The sequence below is a fragment of the Neophocaena asiaeorientalis genome, unplaced genomic scaffold (assembly GCF_003031525.2).
Source record: "Neophocaena asiaeorientalis asiaeorientalis breed wild unplaced genomic scaffold, Neophocaena_asiaeorientalis_V1.1 scaffold573, whole genome shotgun sequence".
Taxonomy (NCBI): Eukaryota; Metazoa; Chordata; class Mammalia; order Artiodactyla; family Phocoenidae; genus Neophocaena; species Neophocaena asiaeorientalis.
Window position 1 is genome coordinate 590,524 of NW_020172453.1, and position 19,855 is coordinate 610,378.

Sequence of the window (19,855 nt, forward strand, 5' to 3'; positions counted from 1 at the left end):
ATCACTTTTTTGTTATAAATTCTAGTCTTTTTCTTTTCTTTTTCAGTTTAAACTTCTTTAAAATAAAGCCTCTTTTTGATGGAAAAGGATTGCTCATTAGAGAAATAGTTACTTTATTTGATAATTAGCCATCCCTTTAGAAATTTAATGAAGTTTCCATTTGGAAATGGTCTAGAAGATATAAATGCTGTCTCACACATAGAGCTTTTCGTTGTATTCAAATATGTCTTAAGGGCCTCAGAAGAAGAGTAATCCTTTATTGTTAGGGCCTAGTTTGAATATAGCAAGTTGCTATAGTATACCTAATTGAATATACCAATTCTTGTATCTGCCCAAGAAGCCTTATTTAGATTAGGCTTATTCTTTAAAGTTGTTTTGGTTTGTTGATTTGAAAATACATCCCATTTCATTTCATTTTCTCAGAAAATGTGATAGCAGTTTAAAGGGACTAATGTCTGTGGGAAGTTTGCTCTTTTTATTCGAATCGTTCACTATGTTGTTTGCCATAGCTTTACTTTTTGTCCCCTTTTCTAAACTGAACCCCTCATTTAAGCACTTACTCTCTTGCCATCACCCTCTGTGCATTTTCCCTTTAGTTTCTCATCACGTCCTCCCTACATGTTTAACCCTGGATTAACCATCTGCTTTCTCTCTCTTTTTAAATTTTCATTTAAAAAAAATTTTTAATTATGGTAAATTACTACATATAATACGCTTTCTCTTCTTTTAGTCCTGGGCTGGTAAGCACTCTAAAGACATTTATAGAGACTGGAGGTATGACAAATTCCGGTGGGCTTACTGAACTTCCAGGCATGCTTTGTCCCTGGGTCACCCCTGCCTGGTCCTCTCCCATAGCATCTGTTTTTCATTTTTCTCCTCAGGCCTCCTATGCCTTCTCCACAACTGCCTTGGCTCTGGGCAGATGGCCTTGCCACCTCTGTCACAGAGAACGTGGAGGCTCTCTGCTGTTCACACCCTCAGCTTTGCGTGCTCCTGTGTATCCACACTTCTTCCCTAAACTCCACCCTCTGTCCTCCAGGCCTGGAGGAGGAGAGTGCCAAGCAACCATCGAAGTTAAGTCTCTCTACTGGAGTTCTTGATGTCTTCCTAGCCCTCTGGAATATTCCTCCAGCATTTCCTCTTGTCTGCTCCACCTTCACATTTTGTTGTTCTTTGCTTTTCCATCCTCACAAAAATACACCTTAAGTTATTTCCATCTTAGACACAAAAACAAAAGTATTTAACACTTCCCTATGCCGTATTTTCCTTTAGTTTGACCCTATGTTTTCTCATGGTACACAGCTGTGTACCGTGGAAGAATTTTCTGTAGCACTTGCCTTGCCTTGTTAACTTCCCATTCTTTCTTTGGGCCACTGAAGTCAGGCTTCTGCTTTCACTGCTCCACTGAAAGTGCCTCATAAAAGTCACTGATTCTCTGGTTGCCAAATCTAGTGGCCTCGCTCAGCTTCATTGTACTTGACCTTTCTTTCTTTCTTTTTTTTTTTTTTGGCCACACCCCATGGCATGCAAGACCTTAGTTCCCCAACCAGGGATCGAACCCGTGCCCCCTGCACCGGAAGCATGGAGTCTTAACCCCACTGGACCACCAGGGAAGTCCCCTGTACTTGACCTTTCTAAGACATTTAACACCAACCACTTCCTTCTTCATGAAACTCTTCCTTTGCTTTCTACTGTCCTGATTTTCCTGCCTCTGATACATTCTTCTTCTCCTTTGCTGCCCCTCTTAAATGGTGATATTCTCTGACTTACTTCCCTTTCAGTAGTCTCATCTATCTGCATGATTTTAATTATCACGTATACACAGCTGATTCTGAAATCAGAATTTTCCACCCAGATGCCTCTTTTGAGTCCAGGCCCACATAACATAATCCTTATAACAGTCCTACAAAATAGTATTGTTTTCCATACGTATAGGTGAGGATATTGAAGCTAAGGGATGTTTGTTAACCAGTTTGAGATCAAGCAGTCAGTGGAAGAGCCAGGATTTGAACCTCTGTCTAAAGTTAGGCTTTTAACTCTAAAGTATGCTATTAATCAAACATCTCCATCTGGCTCTCTGACAGATAAATATGTCATGTCCCATATCAAATGCCATCTCACAACTCCATTCTCAGTCCCCCACCACCATACACACACACACACACAAAACCAAGAGGGAGAATATGAAACCTGTGTTCTCATCTCAGTGAGTGGCATTCCTCCTTCCAGTTATCCAAGCCAGAATATCATAGGGAATTGAATAGACTTCCCTCTGTCTCCATCCTACAGGCCTGTCCAGCCCAACAGAGCATCATCAGTTCCTGTGTATTCTCACTCTTTAACATAACTTGTACTCATTCCCTCCTTTTCACTTCCACTGCTACTGTAGTAGTTGTTAACTTTATATCCACCTGGATTGCCGTAATAGTGACAATCCAGCCCATTGCTTCTCATGTTATCTGAGCTGAAGAATCAAGGTTCCTTGTTTTTTTGTTGCAGAAATTTTGTAGCATATAAAAAAATGAATCATTGGAAAACTGAAATGAATAAACACATGTAAAATATAAGCTCCATTTTTTAAATTACTAAATTCGATAGACATAACATTACCGTCAATTAGCTATAAAAGTTTTTAAATACCAATTTTCTGTGTGTATCCTGTAGCAGACGGGTAACAAAGTTTGTGGATTGGCACTGGTCCACAGACAACACCGAGGAGCACCCGTTCACGGTATCTGATGAAAAGAAATATCTTCAGTTTTCTTAGATTATAACCACATGGGCCTACGTTATTGAAAACCGAAATATTTCAACTAGGACGTCCTTTGTTTTGGGCTTATAGATAGCTTGTATATGTGGAATTAAGAGGTTTTAGAAAATTTCCTGTCTCTTTAGGATCCCTTCTTTCAATACAAATAAATCCCTTTAGAACAAGGGATAGTCCTGTGTTACATTAAAATTTTAATGCTGAGATCAAAGTGTACTCACTTAGGAATCCAAAGCAAGATTTCTTGAATAGACTTGAAGTACAGTCTTCACGGGCTACCTGTAACAAAGGTGTTTTCCCTTGGTTTGATGTATTTAACTTGATACGATTGTACACACATACAAAAGTTTGCTTCTAATATGCAGTAAAAATACAGCAGATGGGTTGATGTGTTCCATTTATGAAAGATTAAAATTCTACATAGGTATTAACCTGATTGGGTGATAAATAATTAAAGTAAGTTATCTGGGTGTTGCCAGGCATCTGACTAAGCCCTGGTCAAAAGCTTTGGAAGTTGATGAAGTGCAGACAGGAGATGCTAAAATGGTCAGACTGCAGAATACCCCTTGGCTTTAAACAGGGCATGGCTGAGAAATCAAAGACAGAAAAGCCAAGTTCTAAGCGGGTGGAATTCAGGTATGGGAATGCTGTAAATATTAAGCTGAGATTATATCTACAGTTAGTTTAGAAATTTATTAAATAAAACCGCTCAGACCCCATAGTTGTCTACTTCAGGCATCAGGTCTGATAAAGAACAGAACGCATGGGCAAATACCTAAGAGAACATAATCTTCCCATATGAGGTAAAAAAGTCAGAAAGGCCTTTTAGACATTGTAAAGTGAAAAAGCAAATTAAGTAACCTAATCTGCATTACTGTGCCAGGTACCTAAAACTACCACAGAAAATTTCTAACCGCTGAGAGTTCATTAATAATTTAAGAAATTTTTTGAGTTCGATTACAGCAGTATTTGCTCTGTTAATGAAATGAATGAGTCTCAAACACAATTAACTATCAAAACAAAACAAAATTATGTCACAAGAAGTTGGGGCACTATAGGAAGTTTAGGAGATCAAATTCCCAAAGCAGAATGTTATAACTGTCACCCTTCTTACATTTCTAGACAAGTCACAGGAGATGGGTAGATGGCAGATTGCTGAACCCACACACCTGGAAAGTGATTAAAAGTTTTATTCAGGGCTTCCCTGGTGGCGCAGTGGGTGAGAGTCCGCCTGCTAATGCAGGGGACACGGGTTCGTGCCCTGGTCCGGGAAGATCCCACATGCCGCGGAGCGGCTAGGCCCGTGAGCCATGGCCCCTGAGCCTGCACGTCCGGAGCCTGTGCTCTGTAACGGGAGAGGCCACAACAGTGAGAGGCCCGCGTACCGCAAAAAAAAAAAAAAAAGTTTTATTCAAAGAAAACTTTTAAAGCAGCATAGCTTTTATAAATTTGGGGATGGAGAGGAGGTAGGAAAAGGCAACCTCATTGGAGTCTCTATGCTCCCCAAAGCTAAAAGGAGTGAGATGAAGTGAAAAGAAAATGTATTTTTGAAAGGCAATGAAGAGAAAGGAAGAAACAAAAAGAAAATAACTTTTTAAATTTACACTGTAGCAAGTTAAGATGAGTTATGGGATAACAAGTGTTCACTAGGTGGACTGGGGTGGGAGAAATGATGACATTGCAGGCAAAAGGGAACAGACAGGAAAACAGAAGTGGAGCATGGCATAGAAGAGCAGCCTGTCTTGTCTCAGATGAGCAAGCAGTTGGGATGGCCAGAGCACACGCAAGGATGCAAAGTCCAATGCTGCCCGGGATCTGACCATGGAGAAGGCTTAGACCAGTGCTTCTCAAACTTATGTGCACATAAATCTCCTGAGGATTTGTTAAAATTCAGATTAAGGGAAGGGACTTGAGAGTCTGCTCTTCTAAATAGTTGCTGTGTGATGTAGATGCTTCGGTTCCCAGACCACACTTGTAGTAGTAAGACACTAAATTTTATCCTGATGTTTATTGGTACTTGGTTTCATGTATTATTAGTTGCCACTCTTTAGTTAGTACTTACTGAGTAGCACTAAACACATGGCATTTATGTCAAGCTAGATATTAAGGAATTTTATGTAAGTTTTGCCTTGCTGATGGTTAAATAATACTCTAAGCAACTTCATTGCCAAATACAAAAGAAATAAATAGGCACAAGCTCTCATCCTTTGAGCTAGTTGAGTAGGGAGATGCAATATAATAATGGAAAGAATCTAAAATTTGGGTTCAGAGTTTTAGACCTGAGTTCTAGTATCAGTTTTGTGACTAAATAACTGTGACTTTGTGAAGGTAAATTAACTCCTATTTCTGTTTTTGGCTTGTTTGTTTTCTTGTGTCTGAAATAGTGTAATACTTGCCATTTTATAGAATTATTGTGAGGATTAGAAATGATCTGTATAAAGTACCTTGTAGGGAAAGGTTAATGAGGGTTTCACTTGTCAAACTTTCAATCTAGCCCTAGGAATTATTGATCTGTATGCTATTATTTACTCCTCTACTTTTTGAGTCTTTTTTTTTTCTTAGTGATTCTTGGCAAGTTGGAGAGTGCAGCTTTTTTGTGTGGTTTTAAAAGTTCCCACCACTACCCCACCTCAGGATCCACTTACACTTATGGTGTATTATGTGGTTGTTACAGAGGGGAATCTCTTGTACTTCTAAATGCTCTGGAAGCATGAAAAGACAGGTTGGATTGTAGTTTTATCTGATTTTTATAGTTGTTTTGTCTTTTTAAAAATTTCCTTTTTTTTAAATAAATTTATTTATTTATTTTTGGCTACATTGGGTCTTCTGTTGCTGTGTGTAGGCTTTCTTTTGTTGCGGCAAGCGGGGGCTACTCTTTGTTGCAGTGCCCGGGCTTCTCATTGCAGTGGCTTCTCCTGTTGCAGAGCACAGGCTCTAGGCGCGTGGGCTGCAGTAGTTGTGGCACACGGGCTCAGAAGTTGTGGCTCGCGGGCTCTAGAGCACAGGCTCAGTAGTTGTGGCGCACGGGCTTGGTCGCTCCGCGGCATGTGGGATCTTCCCAAACCAGGGCTCGAACCCATGTCCCCTACATTGGCAGGTGGATTCTTAACCACTGTGCCACCAGGGAAGTCCTAAAAATTATTTCTTGATTATGGAACTTTCCTATATAATTTGACCCTTGCAGTTTGCTGTGGAACAGAAACATCCCTCTTCCAAGGGGAAATAAGTAATCCAGCCTGTTGCTTACCCATCATTCAAGCTATGAATGGGCATTCCAGCTGTAGTCCTCCCTAGGGAGAATGGGACTCAGAGAGGAGACCCACAAAGGCCGTAGAAAGCAGGTTTGAGCCTTTTAGGCAGGAATTCTGGGGATTCTGGTACCTAGACTGCAGAAGAGGGACATGGACTATGGATGGGCATTCTTTGATCTTACTGACTCCTCACCCTGTTGCGGACATGCACAGCTAGAGGCAGGCAAAAGCAGGGCCCTCTAAAGCTCAGGACAAGGGCCCAGGTTGTTGGGCAGGAGTGTATTAAGGAAATCAGTATTTAATCTCAGCTGCCTTTTTACTAGCCTGTTTGTTTAGCTTTCTTATTTTAAGACTGTGATATGCTCTTATCTAAGCTTGAGTTTTTAATGGATGACACAAGAATATTATAAACATTTAATTCAGCACCTCTGAGATGGAAATAAGTCTTAGTGATTAAAAAAAAATCCTTAGATTAAACGTGGTATTATGAGCTTTTTTTTTTTTCTAACTCTGTGCCTGGTCCTTATGTTTTGGTTTTTTTAGATCGGCTTCAGCTCCCCAGGAATATGATTGAAAACAGCATGTTTGAGGAAGAACCAGATGTGGTGGATTTAGCCAAAGAACCTTGTTTACATCCTCTAGAGCCTGATGAGGTGGAATATGAGCCCCGGGGTTCACGACTGCTGGTGCGGGGTCTTGGTGAGCATGAGATGGATGAGGACGAAGAGGATTATGAGTCGTCCGCAAAGCTGCTGGGCATGTCCTTCATGAACAGGAGCTCAGGCCTTCGAAACAGTGCAGCCGGCTACAGGCAGAGCTCAGATGGGACTTGTTCAGTACCGTCTGCGAGGACCATGGTGGTCTGTGCTTTTGTCATTGTGGTTGCTGTTTCTGTAATCATGGTGATTTATCTACTGCCCAGATGTACCTTTACTAAAGAAGGCTGCCATAAAAAAAACCAATCAATGGGATTAATTCAGCCAATTGCAACTAATGGGAAGTTGTTTCCATGGGCACAAATCAGGCTTCCCACTGCCATTATGCCAGTACGCTATGAACTTAACCTACACCCAAACCTAACCTCGATGACATTCAGGGGCTCTGTGACGATTTCACTTCAGGCTCTTCAGGCCACATGGAACATAGTTCTTCACAGCACAGGCCATAATATTTCAAGAGTGACCTTTATGTCAGCAGTTTCAAGCCAAGAAAAACAAGTTGATGTCCTGGAATATCCATTTCATGAACAAATCGCCATTGTTGCCCCCGAGGCCCTTCTTGAAGGGCACAATTATACCTTGAAGATAGAGTATTCAGCAAATATATCTAGTTCTTACTATGGGTTTTATGGCATCTCCTACACAGATGAAAGTAATGAGAAAAAGTATGTAGCCCTCTTAAATGATTCTGCTTCTTTGCTCTCTGATGACTTCTGCAATATGGATCCCGTTGCCCACACTAGAGACATTAACTGCAATTTTTTTTTTTTTTTAATTTAAGAGGTTAGGTGAAAAATAGTAGAATGGTGATTTGGAAGAGTATACTCTTTCTCTCTTAGTCAAAGCCTTGAGTATGTATCATATATATGATATGTCACGGTGGGGCTGGGGGCATGCTGATGGAAGGAAATGGACAAGGATTAGGTCAGTTACATTCTCTATCACAAACACTTAAGTTATCTTGAGCTTTTCATATCTTATAAGATGAATGTAGTTTTCTATCACCTTCAAGGTCTCCATGTGAACCAGATATAGAAGAACACAGGTTATTCTTTCAGTCTTAGTTTCCTATTGTGTGGCACTTTTAGGAGGTGCTTGCTGAGATGGAGAAAGAAAGCATGAAGAAGTGTTGTATACTTATATATGTAATTTTTAGTATCCTTAATCTTTGCTGGTTTTTGTTTTTTTAAATGCCATTCTATTTTGGATTTCTGATGGAAAAGTAAAAAAAAAGAAATCTTGGAGAGATTCATTTTAAAAAAGCTACTTAAAACATAAAATTATTCAGCTCCCCATTTAAACCATATATTTTGTTCTTTAATCTTAATATTCATAGATGTAGTTTGAATTTCTGGAAAGATGCAGTGCACAGTTGCATATGGACTATTCTTAAGTAGCAGTAATGTCACTTCTCTTACGTGTGCAAAGTCCTTGTCAGATCTGCTTAGTGCATTGGAGCATTCTCTCATGTTCCTTTGCAAACCAGTATGTGAATTACCATTGAGGGCCATTTGGCTAATGTATGTTGGTATACTGAGAAAAATAGAAATGAATATTTTAAATCTGTCTTAAGTTTTTTGATCCTTCTTAACTAGAGAAAGAGACAAAGCAATATCTATAGTCCTATTCAGATAAGTAATTTTTCTCTTTCCCCTTAACGTAATACTTTTAAAATAAATGGCATGCTGGCTCTTGCCATGAGATCTGACATGAAAAGCAAATTTATAATTGCAGGGGTAGCTTGGGGCTTCTAGGCTTTACTTCTCCTTCTATAATCTCCATCATCTCTAGGAATTATAGGATATACATAAAAACAGTGTTCTTAGTATGCAATCAGACCTTTACGACAAACACCCTAGTCATCTCTTCCAATCAGATTATTGCCCTCGGATCCTCTTGGGCCTGCCTGTATATAATGGGAAGAGTCAATGTTGTGTGGCAGAGTGAGGTGGTTTTGGATAGGGTCACTTGTTGACCCTTTTGTTGTGGGCTGGATTGAGTTGTGGAAAATGCTAGAAAAATGGAAGACATTCTTTTTTTTTTTTTTTTCTCACACACACACACTGTATTTTATTTTTACGGGAGATAAATAAACTGACACCAAACATTGTAAATGGATGACCACAACAAAAGCAACAATGATTGCAATTACCAAACACGAAACACACTCATACTATGGGAAGACATTCTTAAAATTACGAAATAGAGTATTTGTTTTTAAATAGTACTTTAAAATTTGTGAAACTCTGCTATTACAAAAAATATATAAATCCATTAACCTACCTGGTTCCGTAAAATGGATGCCCCGCATGATTGTATATCTTGATGCAAGATAGAAGTTTGAAAGATTATTTATACCTTTCAAGAGGTCTGAAAACTAATTCAAAACAAGTAGATAAAGTAATTAAGTATTTATACCTTTCAAGAGGTCTGAAAACTGTAATTCAAAACAAGTAGATAAAGTAATTAAGGGATATATTTCCTATTGATTTGAAAATCAAAGTAAGTGTAAATGTCAAACATACTGACACTGCTTGTGGTAAAGGAACTTTACCTGTGTCATCTAAGAAGTGGAGATGGTCAGTAACCTTGCAGTTAAATCTAGAAGTTGTTGACCATAGATTTAAGGTTCTAGATAACAAACTAATACTAAAAAACCAGCAAAGGAATTTAGGCTGGAGATGTGTTTTATTTCTTTGTTCTTCAATCTCTCAGTGTCTTTTTCTCGAACTCTTGAGTCATCTTCTTAACTGGACCCCTGACCTCTAATCTTACTACAGCTTTCCCCCTCCTCTTTCCCCCATCTTCCACACTGCTGCCAGACTATTTCTAGAAGTACAGGTCTGACCATGTTGGTCTTTGGTTTATGATCCTTCAGCAGTTCCTCATTTTTAATAAGATTTAGTTCAATTTCTTTCAAGATCTGGGCCTTTTTTTTTTTTTTTTCTCTCACAGCCCTCACCTGCCTTAATGAACTTCATGTGCACTTTCCTGAGTTCCAGTAATAATGGCAGCCCATATTTACTTGAGAACTGAAGTGCTAGAAACTGTTGCAAGCATTTTATATGTTTAGTCTTTTATCTTGTCAAACTCACTAAGAGGTGGAAATTATATTTTATTCACTTTACAGATGAGGAAGCAGAGCCACATGAAGTAATTCATTCAGCATCTTATGGCTAGCAAGTAGCAGAGGGGAACTCAAACCCAAAGTCATTTTAACTACAAAGACCACATTCTTAACCACTATGGTGCACCGCTTCCTTAGTTTTCACCTCTTTACCCATTGTTATCACCAGTGCTTAGAATTCTCTTACTGACCCTCAGCTAATTCATAACTGTCTTCAGTGCTCCTGGAGGTGGTGCTCAAACTGCAACCAGTATTTCTGAAGGCAAATGCAGTCACTATGAAAGGACAAACTTTGAGGTGTTCAGCTTAGATAGAATAGCTTATAAGTATCATCAAGCAGCAGCCTTTTCAAAGGGGCTTCTATGTAAGATAGTTCTTATTGCATCTCTTTTAATAATAATTTAAGATCTTATTTGTCTTAGAACATTATAATCCAGTTTTTATCCAAAATGATGGTCCAAGTAGACTCTCATATGAATCGTATGGATGTCATCAAACTTTATCCCTTGGTCCCCTGTGGCCCTCCTCCAAAATCTTCAGTTAACTGGGTAAGAATTTGGGAGTTGGGTGAAGAAATGGAATGTTCGAAACATATTTTTAAATTGTTTCACATATGTTGATTGCTGTCGTTCTTGCAGTTTACCCTAACAAACAGTTATTTGGGCAAATCCTTACTAGGATAGAAGCACAGTAATTCTAAGCGTGAAGGAAGAGTTATGACTATCCAGCATTTATAATAGACATCTGTGTAGGAATTTATGGCATACAAGTGGTTGTTACTATGAATAGACTTATTCGATTCTAGCAAAAACCCTAAATGTTTGGTAGGGGATCCTACCTTGACCCTCGTTTAACAAATAAGGAAATGAGATGTAGATCACTGATTTGCTGAAGTCATATGGCTGGTAAATTGCAGAGTTTGGGTCTTCTGACTCTAAATCTTACACTCTTTTCTACTTTTTTTTTTTTTAACATCTTTATTGGAGTATAATTGCTTTACATTGTTGTGTTAGTTGCTGCTGTATAACAAAGTGGATCAGCTCTACGTATACAAACATCCCCATATCCCCTCCCTCTTGCGTCTCCCTCCCACCCTCCCTACCCCACCCCTCTAGGTGGACTAAGTCCTAAGCAAGCGAGGCAATCATGTCCACAGTGGTGGTTATCTAAGTACCATATTGACTGGTAGCTGATATGTGCACACCAGGGCCACACTTGTCCTGATTCCTTATGACCATGTTTGTATGATTCCCCAAATGCAGATCTATTTCATTCCTCTGCTTAACTAAAAATCTGTATTTCTCCTCTTCTTATGCTTTTCTCCCAACCTTTAATTGAGGACTTATAGTTAAATTCTCAAGTGTTGTTGCTGTAGGAGAGGAGGAAAATTTTTTATTCGTTTTTGAAGAGAGTACAGAACGCCAGCATACTATAGGACACCTAGTTTTTTCAGTCCTCATGAAAGTGCAGGTTGTGAGTTTGAGGTTTAGTGTTATGAAGCCATCATCTGTACAGAGAATAATGGCAATGGATGACAATCTTTTATAGTGATCTTTCATCAGAAACCTTTTTAAGACCTCAGTGGCCAGCTGTAGCCTATCTTTGTGGCTTCATCTCCAGCCACATTGGACACCCACCCCCAGTCCCTGAATATGCACTGCTCAGTCCTTCCTTGTGCTTCCTACTCTTTCTAGGCTGCACTGTCTTCCTTTCTCTACCTTTTCAAATATTCCTCATTTTTAAAGGCCCTCTTCGTATTTTGTCACCAGTTTCCTTACAGTGTCTCTGCCGCTAGGCAGACTTTGTTTCCTACCCTTTGTTTCCACTGCTTTGTTCGCACTATTAGGATGTGATTCGCAGCCTGATAACTTTCTACTGTATTACCTCTGCCTCTGCCAGTTGATTGAGAATCCTTTAATGTCTGGGCTTGTATGATATTTATCTTAGTATCCCTAGGACTTGGCAAGGTGCCTTGAATAGTAGGTACTCAATAACTATTGGATGGATTTGCATTTGGTTTAGGTACTTCGCAGCAACTCAGTTTGAACCCTTGGCAGCAAGATCTGCTTTTCCTTGTTTTGATGAACCAGCATTTAAAGCCACATTTATCATCAGGATCATAAGAGATGAGCAATACACTGCTTTATCAAATATGCCTAAGGTACTGTTCTGTTCCTTGAATGTAAAATCTTTGAGTGGGTCTCTTTGTTTTGAATACTTGAATTCTTCTTTGCCATACTGTTGAGAATGATTAAAATCATATACATTCTTATTCTTTCTTAAAATGCTTAAATAAAAGTAAAATATGTATTGGAATCAATTGGAAAGTCAGCCTGAGAAGCACTTGAGGAAAGAGAAAGACTGGATGTGGAAGGTATGGGCAGGAAATGTGAAGTCTGTGCTATTGTACTAAAATTCTGCAAATATTAATACTGTGAACTGCTACTAAAGAGCACAGTGATATTTTCAAAGACGTGGTGAATTTGCTATTCTAAACAGTGATATTTGGTAGTGTTGAATCACGATTGACCTTGGTGTTTTACTGGTTACTGAGAAATCGAGAAGGTAACATGGAGGTTGAACAACAAGAACATGGACATCTTTCTTGCCTGTGGGCTCTGCATGGAAGTAGTGGGGGTGAAATCAGGCAGAACTGTTTTTATGCTAAACAGAACTTGGTGGGGGGGGGGGGGCCTTTAGCAGCTGATAGGAACCTCTCAGAAGCCATGTGACTGGCGGGGAGGAGCAGCCACATCTCACAGACTATGAGTCAGCCCTTGAGTCAAGGAGAGGACATGGTCTGTCCTTCAAGAAGGACGTCACTTCAGCAGCTCTACTCCTAGCTGTACTCTTCACCTTAATCTTTCTCTAAGAGAGGTCAAATGCTTACTTGCCTAGTAACCCAAAATATATTTTAAATTCCTGGTTGGAAAATCCTGGAAGGTTACCCACCTTCCCTCATCTTGTGTCTACTGCAGACTTTTCTAGTGACTTATCACCTTTAATCCCACTAAGCCTTCTTGTGGTCATCAACACGGTCCTTTACGAAGCCATTTCAGATCACTTGGCGGGATTAACCAGCTGTAGCTCATTCTTGTGTGAATGTGTTTGTAGCAGTAGAATGGAGTACTCCTAGGTCATAAGGAAGGATTTTTGGTTTTGATGGTATTTTAAAGGGGAGAAACAGAGCCACTGCTACTTACTGTTTCTAACTTACATTTATTTAAAGCCATTGTTTGAGACTAGGAACTTCTTAAGGATTTTTACTGTACTCAGTATGTCCTCATGATGAAGGATGATAGAACAGACTGAGACTGAGGGCCGTGTTGTTTGGAAACTTGTGCTGAGAGATTAAAATATGCCAGCATCTTCACTACTTATTTCCTATTTGAGTCTTCAGTTTCCCAGTTTATATGTCACTGTCATTTATTCTCATAGTTACAGAACTGTCATTTTCCCCATTGCTTGTAGAAGTCATCAGTCATTATGGAAGATGGACTTGTTCAGGATGAGTTTTCTGAGAGTGTGAAGATGAGCACTTACCTGGTTGCTTTCGTTGTGGGGGAGTTGAAGAATCTGAGTCAGGACATAAATGGAACCCTGGTATGTATGTTGTTGTGGTAATTGTCTTGAAAACCTGTATTCACAGGAGGTTGAGAGAATCCTTTCATGATATCTGGTAACTGCTTTATGAAGGAAAACAATCTTTTGGTTCACAACTCTGACATTTTATACCAGCAGTGTTACTTTTTACTTAGTTGTTATTTACTGTTATTATTTGAATACCAAAAAAATCAATAATTTTTAAGTTCCTTTAAATTTTACTTTTATCAGAGAATTTCAGTAAGACAATATATGTATAAGAAAGCCTCTAGAACTGTGCTGTATAATATGAAAATACAGAAAGACAATTTAATTAAATCAAGAAACAGTACATGAATAAAATGAGATGTTTAACGGAGACATAGAAATCATAAAAAAAAAAAAGAACCAAACAGAAATTCTGGGTCTGAAAAATACAGTGAATGAAATGAAAAATGCAATACAGACCATCAGCAGCAGAATGGATCAAGCAAGAAAAAGAATTTGCGAGTTAGAAGACAGGAATTTTTATATTATCTGGTCAGGGAAGAACAAAGGAAAAAAGGATGAAAAAGAAGTGACGAAAGCCTACATGATTTGTGGGACACCACCAGAAGAAACAATTTGTGAATTATTGGAGTTTCAGAAGGAGAACATAGGGAACAGGGGGCAGAAAGCTTACTTAAAAAAATAATTGCTGAGAACTTAGCAAATCTGGGGAGAAATTTGGATATCCAAGCTCATAAAGCTCATAGGTTACCAAACACACTCAGCTTAAAGAGGTCTTCTCCAAGACACGTTATAATAAAATGGTCAGAAGTCAAAGAGAATCTTAAAAGCAGCAAAAGAAAAGAAGCTTATAACTTATAAGGGAACTACCATAAATCTATCAGTGGATTTCTGAGAAGAAGCCTTAGAACACAAGAGAGAAGCAAATGATATATTCAGAGTGCTGAAAGGAAAAAACTGCCAACCAAAAATACTCTATCCAGCAAAGTTATCCTCAGAAATGAGGGAGTGAGAAAGACTTCTCCATACAAGAAAAAAAAGCTGAGAGATCCCCTTACCCCTAGACCTGCCTTACAAGAATTGCTGAAAGGAGTGCTTCCAGCTGAATTGAAAGGACACTAGCTAGTAACATGAAAATGTACAACACACTGGAAAAGGTATTTATATAGTAAAATTCAGAATGTTCTAATAGTATAATGTGGTATATGCATTCTATGGGATGTATCAAAAGCAGTTGTAGGAGGGAACTTTAGAGTGATAAATGCCTACATTAAGAAAGAGCTCAAATAAACAACCTAACTTTACACCTCAAGGAACTAGAAGAAGAATAACAAACTGAGTCCGAAGTTAGCAGAAGGAAGGAACTAAGCAAAGATCAGAGCAGATAAATGAAATAGATACCAGAAAGAGAGCAGAAAAGATCAACAAAACAAAGAGCTGGATTTTTAGAAAGGTAAATGAAATTGACAAACCTTTAGCTAGACTAACTAGTGAAAAAAGAAGACTCAAAATCAGAAATGAAAGGAGACATTACAGCTGTACAGAGGTACAAAGAATCATAAGAGCCTACTGTGAATAACTATAGGCCAAGAAATTGGATAACCTAGAAGAAATGTATAAACTCCTAGGAACATACAATCTACCAAGACTAAATCATGAAGACATAAAAAAATCTGAACAGATCAGTAATATAAAGAGAGATTGAATTAATAATCAAAAACATCCCAACAAAGAAAAGCCCAGGATCAGATCAGTTTCTCTGGTGAATTCTACCAAGCGTTAAAAAAAAAAAAATCTATAGATTCAATGCAACAGAATTCTAATGGCATTTTTCACAGAAATAGTAAAAAATAATCCTAAAATTTGTATGGAACCGCAGAGACCTCGAATAGCTAGAGCAATCTTGAGAAAAAAGAACAAAGTTGGAGGTATCACACTTCCTTGATTTCAAACTATACTACAGAGATAAAGTAATCAAAATCATATGCATAGGAATCAAAGAGTGTGGTACTGGCATAAAAGTAGACACAGACCAATAGAAAACAATCAAGACCCCAAAAATAAACTCTGCAAAAATGGTCAACTAATATATGACAAGGGAGCCAAGAATACTCAGTGGGGAAAGGGGAGTCTCTTCAATAAATGGTGCTGGGAAAACTGGATCATCACATGCAGAAGAATGAAATTGGACCCTTATCTTTCACCACTCACAAAAATTAACTGGAAATGGATTAAAGACTTAAATGTAGGATTTGAAAGTATAAAACTCCCAGAAGAAAACATAGAGAAAAAGCTCTTTGACATGGGTCTTGGCAACAATTTTTTGTATATGACACCAAAGCACATGCAACAAAAGCCAAAATCAACAAGTAGGAGAACCTCAAACTAAAAATTTCTGCACTGCAAAAGAAACAGTCAACAAAATTAAAAGGTAATCTGTGGAATGGAAGAACATATCAAATATCTGATAAGAGATTAATATTCAAAATATATAAGGAACTCATACAACTCAGTGGCAAAAAACCAAACAATCTGGTTAAAAAAGGGCAGAGGAACTGAATAGACATTTTCCCAAAGAAGACATGCAGATGACCAACAGATACATCAAAAGGTGCTCAATATCACTAATCAGAAGGAAAATGCAAATCAAAACCTCAGTGAGATACCACCTCACACCTGTTAGAATGACTGCCATCAAAAAGACATAACAAGTAACAAGTGTTGGTGAGAATGTGGAGAAAAGGGAACCTTTGTGCGCTATTAGTGGGAATGTAAATTGGTGTAGCCACTGTGGAAAACAATATGAGGGTTCCTCAAAAAATTAAAAATAGTACCATCATATGATCCAGCAATCCCACTTCTGGGTATATATCCACAGGATATATATCAAATCAGGATCTTAAAGAGGTCTGCACTTCCGTGTTTGTTGCAGCATTGCTAACAATAATAATATTATTATTCATAATAATAACTTAAGTGCGGATGAATAGATAAAGAAGATGTCGTCTGTGTATGTGTGTATTCAGCCATGAGAAAGAAAGAAGGAAATCTTGCCATTTGGGACAACATATATGGACCTTGAGGGCATTATGCTAAGTGAAATAAGTCAGAAAGACAAAGACTATATGACCTCACTTATGTGTGGAATCTAAAACTGAACTCATGGAAACAGTGGACTCGTGGTTGCCAGGGCCTGAGGGGTGGGGGAGATGGGGAGATGTTGGTCAAAGGGTCCAAACTTCCAGTTATAAATAAGTTCTGGGGAGCTAACGCACAGCATGGTGATTACAGTTAACACTGTATTTTATATTTGAAAGTTGCAAAGAGAGTTGCTTAAATGTTCTCACCATGCAAAAGAAATGGTAGTTATGTGAAGTGATGGAAGTGTTAACTCGTGCTACTGTGGTAAGCATTTCACAATATAGAAGTGTATCTAATGAACATGTTGTATACCTTAAACTTACATAATATATGTTAATTATATCATTAAAGCTGCAAAAATTAATTAAATTTAAAATTCACTTCCTTAGTCTCAGTAGCCACATTTCTAGCATTCTTGTGGCTAGTGGCTACCTTATTGGATATCAAAGATATTGAATATTTCCATCAATGCAGAAAATTTTATTGGACAGCAGCAAATCTAGAACATTGTGCAGACTTAAAAGATAGCATAAAAATTTAGTTAGAAAAAAAACTCCAAGTTGTAAAAGTCAGTTGAATACACCTTTTGAAAAAGCACGTCCTGATTGAATTTTCTTCATCTTAAAGAGAGAAGATTGTTTAAATGTCTGCTATGTCTGTAATTTGTCAAGATTGACCCTTTGTTCTAATTAGGCTCCTCTGCTTTTCTTCGTCGTTTGAATCTTCTGTAAATGATTGTTTGATTGGATTTTATGCCTTAATTTCACTGTAAAGACCTTAAAAAGCTAATATCTTCACATACTAACAACATAGGAGAAAAGGATCTTTTAAAGCTAAAAATGATTTTTCATGATAGAAATATGATGGAATTCTTTAATTTTTTTTTTTCATATTTTTGATCCCCACCAGGGTATGTTTTCTACCCTTTGAACACATTCACTTGGATTTGGGCTTCCTTTCCAGACCAAAGAACTTTATTTTAATCACATTGTATTTGGATCTTATTATTTGCTAACTAAGAGGGGCATACTCCTTCTGTTAGAAAAGATTATCATGTCTACTCCATTAACTCTTAGAGAGAAGGGGTGAGGTAAGGATTATCTGGCTCTTCATCAGCAATAACACTGCCATATGACTTCATGCTCAAAAGATGGAGACCTGTTCGTGTTCAAGGGTAATGTGGACTACATTGAGTAAGTGCTGAATATCATTTACTCACCTTTGGGTTTAAAAGAGTTTTGGGCAAGTATAAACCAAAGAGTTTTTCGGAGTCCTTTCGAAAGGATATTAAGACTGGTTTAATTCTGAAAAAAATTCAATTAATCTCTCTTCAAGTTTTGCACCCCAAATTTAGCCCTTGATGCAGATGTTGCAGCCTTGATAAAACCTAAAAGGTTCAATCTTAAGTCAGGTTGCTTCTTTAAGAGCCAGCTGAGTACCACCCTCTCCTTGAAACTTTTCATTCTTTCCCCAGCTGGGATTAATCATTCCCTCTCTGATATTTCATAGCACTTTAGTTACATCTCTGTTGTAGTTCTTATCACACTCTTTGATATAAAATCCCCAGCACTTTTTATTGTATCTCAAAATGTATGTAGTCTTGGCTTTTTATTTTCCCTCTCTTTCTCTCCCCCTCCCTACCTCTCTCTCTCTTTCTTTCAACAGCTATGCTGGCTTCTTACTGCCTGTAGGATTACATTCAAACTCATAATTCTGTGATATTCAAGGCCCTCATAAATTCGGTTATATTTCCAGTTGCTCCAATGGAATTCTTTCATCTAGTCAGGCTGAATTATTCACTGCTCAGATATATACCTCATATATTTTATATATATATCTTATATATAACATATATATAACATATAACATATATATAACATATATGTATAACATATACATATATATATTTTTTGTCCACAACAGTTGACCCTTGAAGAACACGAGTTTGAACTGCACAAGTCCACTTATTGCAGATTTTTTTCAATAGTAAATAACTGCAGTACTACACAATCCATAGTTTGAGTCCTTAGATGCAGAAGACTGACTATAAGTTATACTCAGATTTTCAACTGCTCCAAGGGTTGTTGCCCCTAACCCCGTCACTGTTCAAGGGTCAACTGGAAAGAGAGAGAGAGTGAAAGAGAGAGAGGAGTTTCAAGTGACTTTTTTTGCTTTTTATTTACATGTATTAGGAAGCCACATGGTTAAACATGGACTCTGGCATCTACCTCAGTTCAGATCTCTCCTATACAGCTTTCTACCTATGTGCCCTTGGACAGACTGCTCTGTAATTCTCTAAACCTCACCTTCCACAACTCTAATACTATATTGTCTATATTAGCCTGCTCTCTCAAGGATTAAGTTTTTTAAATTCCTGTAAAATCTTCGGTACCTGGCAGATAGTAATACACACACAGAGAAACTCCCTTGTATGTATGTAAACTCCCTTGTATATATAAATATAAATATAAATATAAATAACCTTTATCATTTTAATGCTACCCAGTAGTAAATGTGTTTTGAAAAAATTACAAATAAACAACTGTTTTATTAGCTTTCTCTTTTTATTAGGAAATGGGGGAGACTCTAGCATGTGTGGAGTTGTACTCTGTGCAGGCAGTTGTCTTGAGCTCTCATTTATAAACATCTTTTTATTTTATAAACCAAATGAAGGGAAGGCATTAACCTCATATTGCTGATGAAGAAACAGTGTACCAGAGAGGTTAAGTAATTGACCTAGATTACATAGCCAGAAAATGATAGTCAGAATTCACTGTCTACCACAATATACTGCTTCTTACAACAAATGACGTGATTTCTGTAGGTATGGTGATCAGAAATTCAGACTTAGAGTCTAATAAAGGATTTTTGTTCCACTAAAATGTTGTAATCTCTAGGATATGTTCTATTTTGTAACATTTGACATTAGGCCTATTTCACAAGATTCAGGAATAAGGCAGTAGGGCTTTACTTATTAATGTCAGTCATAGTAAACAACTGAAAATGTCAAAGTTGACTGTGGATTATTAAACGTGGCCTGTTCAGTGATAAAGATTACTATGTTGTCAAAGACCTAAAGAAAGAGAGAACATTTGTTTTATCATTTCTGTCCATTATTCAATGTTCCTTAAACCTCTCTCTGCCTTCAGGAATGCCAGAATTACCTAGAAAATTCTAGGCTAGTTTTGAAATACACCTTATCAGTTTGTCTTGAGGTTTTTATTTTGTTGTTGCCATTACCTGATTTCATTTTTACCAT

General features: G+C 37.8%; 1 protein-coding gene across 1 annotated transcript in view; it reads left to right on the forward strand.

Moving 5' to 3' along the window:
* Nucleotides 1–19,855, forward strand: part of LNPEP (leucyl and cystinyl aminopeptidase) — a 97,061-nt gene that overhangs the window by 32,402 nt on the left and 44,804 nt on the right. Inside the window, exons 2-4 of the mRNA XM_024737663.1 lie at nt 6,562–7,402; nt 11,887–12,025; nt 13,336–13,467. Coding sequence (XP_024593431.1) covers nt 6,562–7,402; nt 11,887–12,025; nt 13,336–13,467 — 1,112 coding nt within the window. The remainder of the gene's footprint in view (nt 1–6,561; nt 7,403–11,886; nt 12,026–13,335; nt 13,468–19,855) is intronic.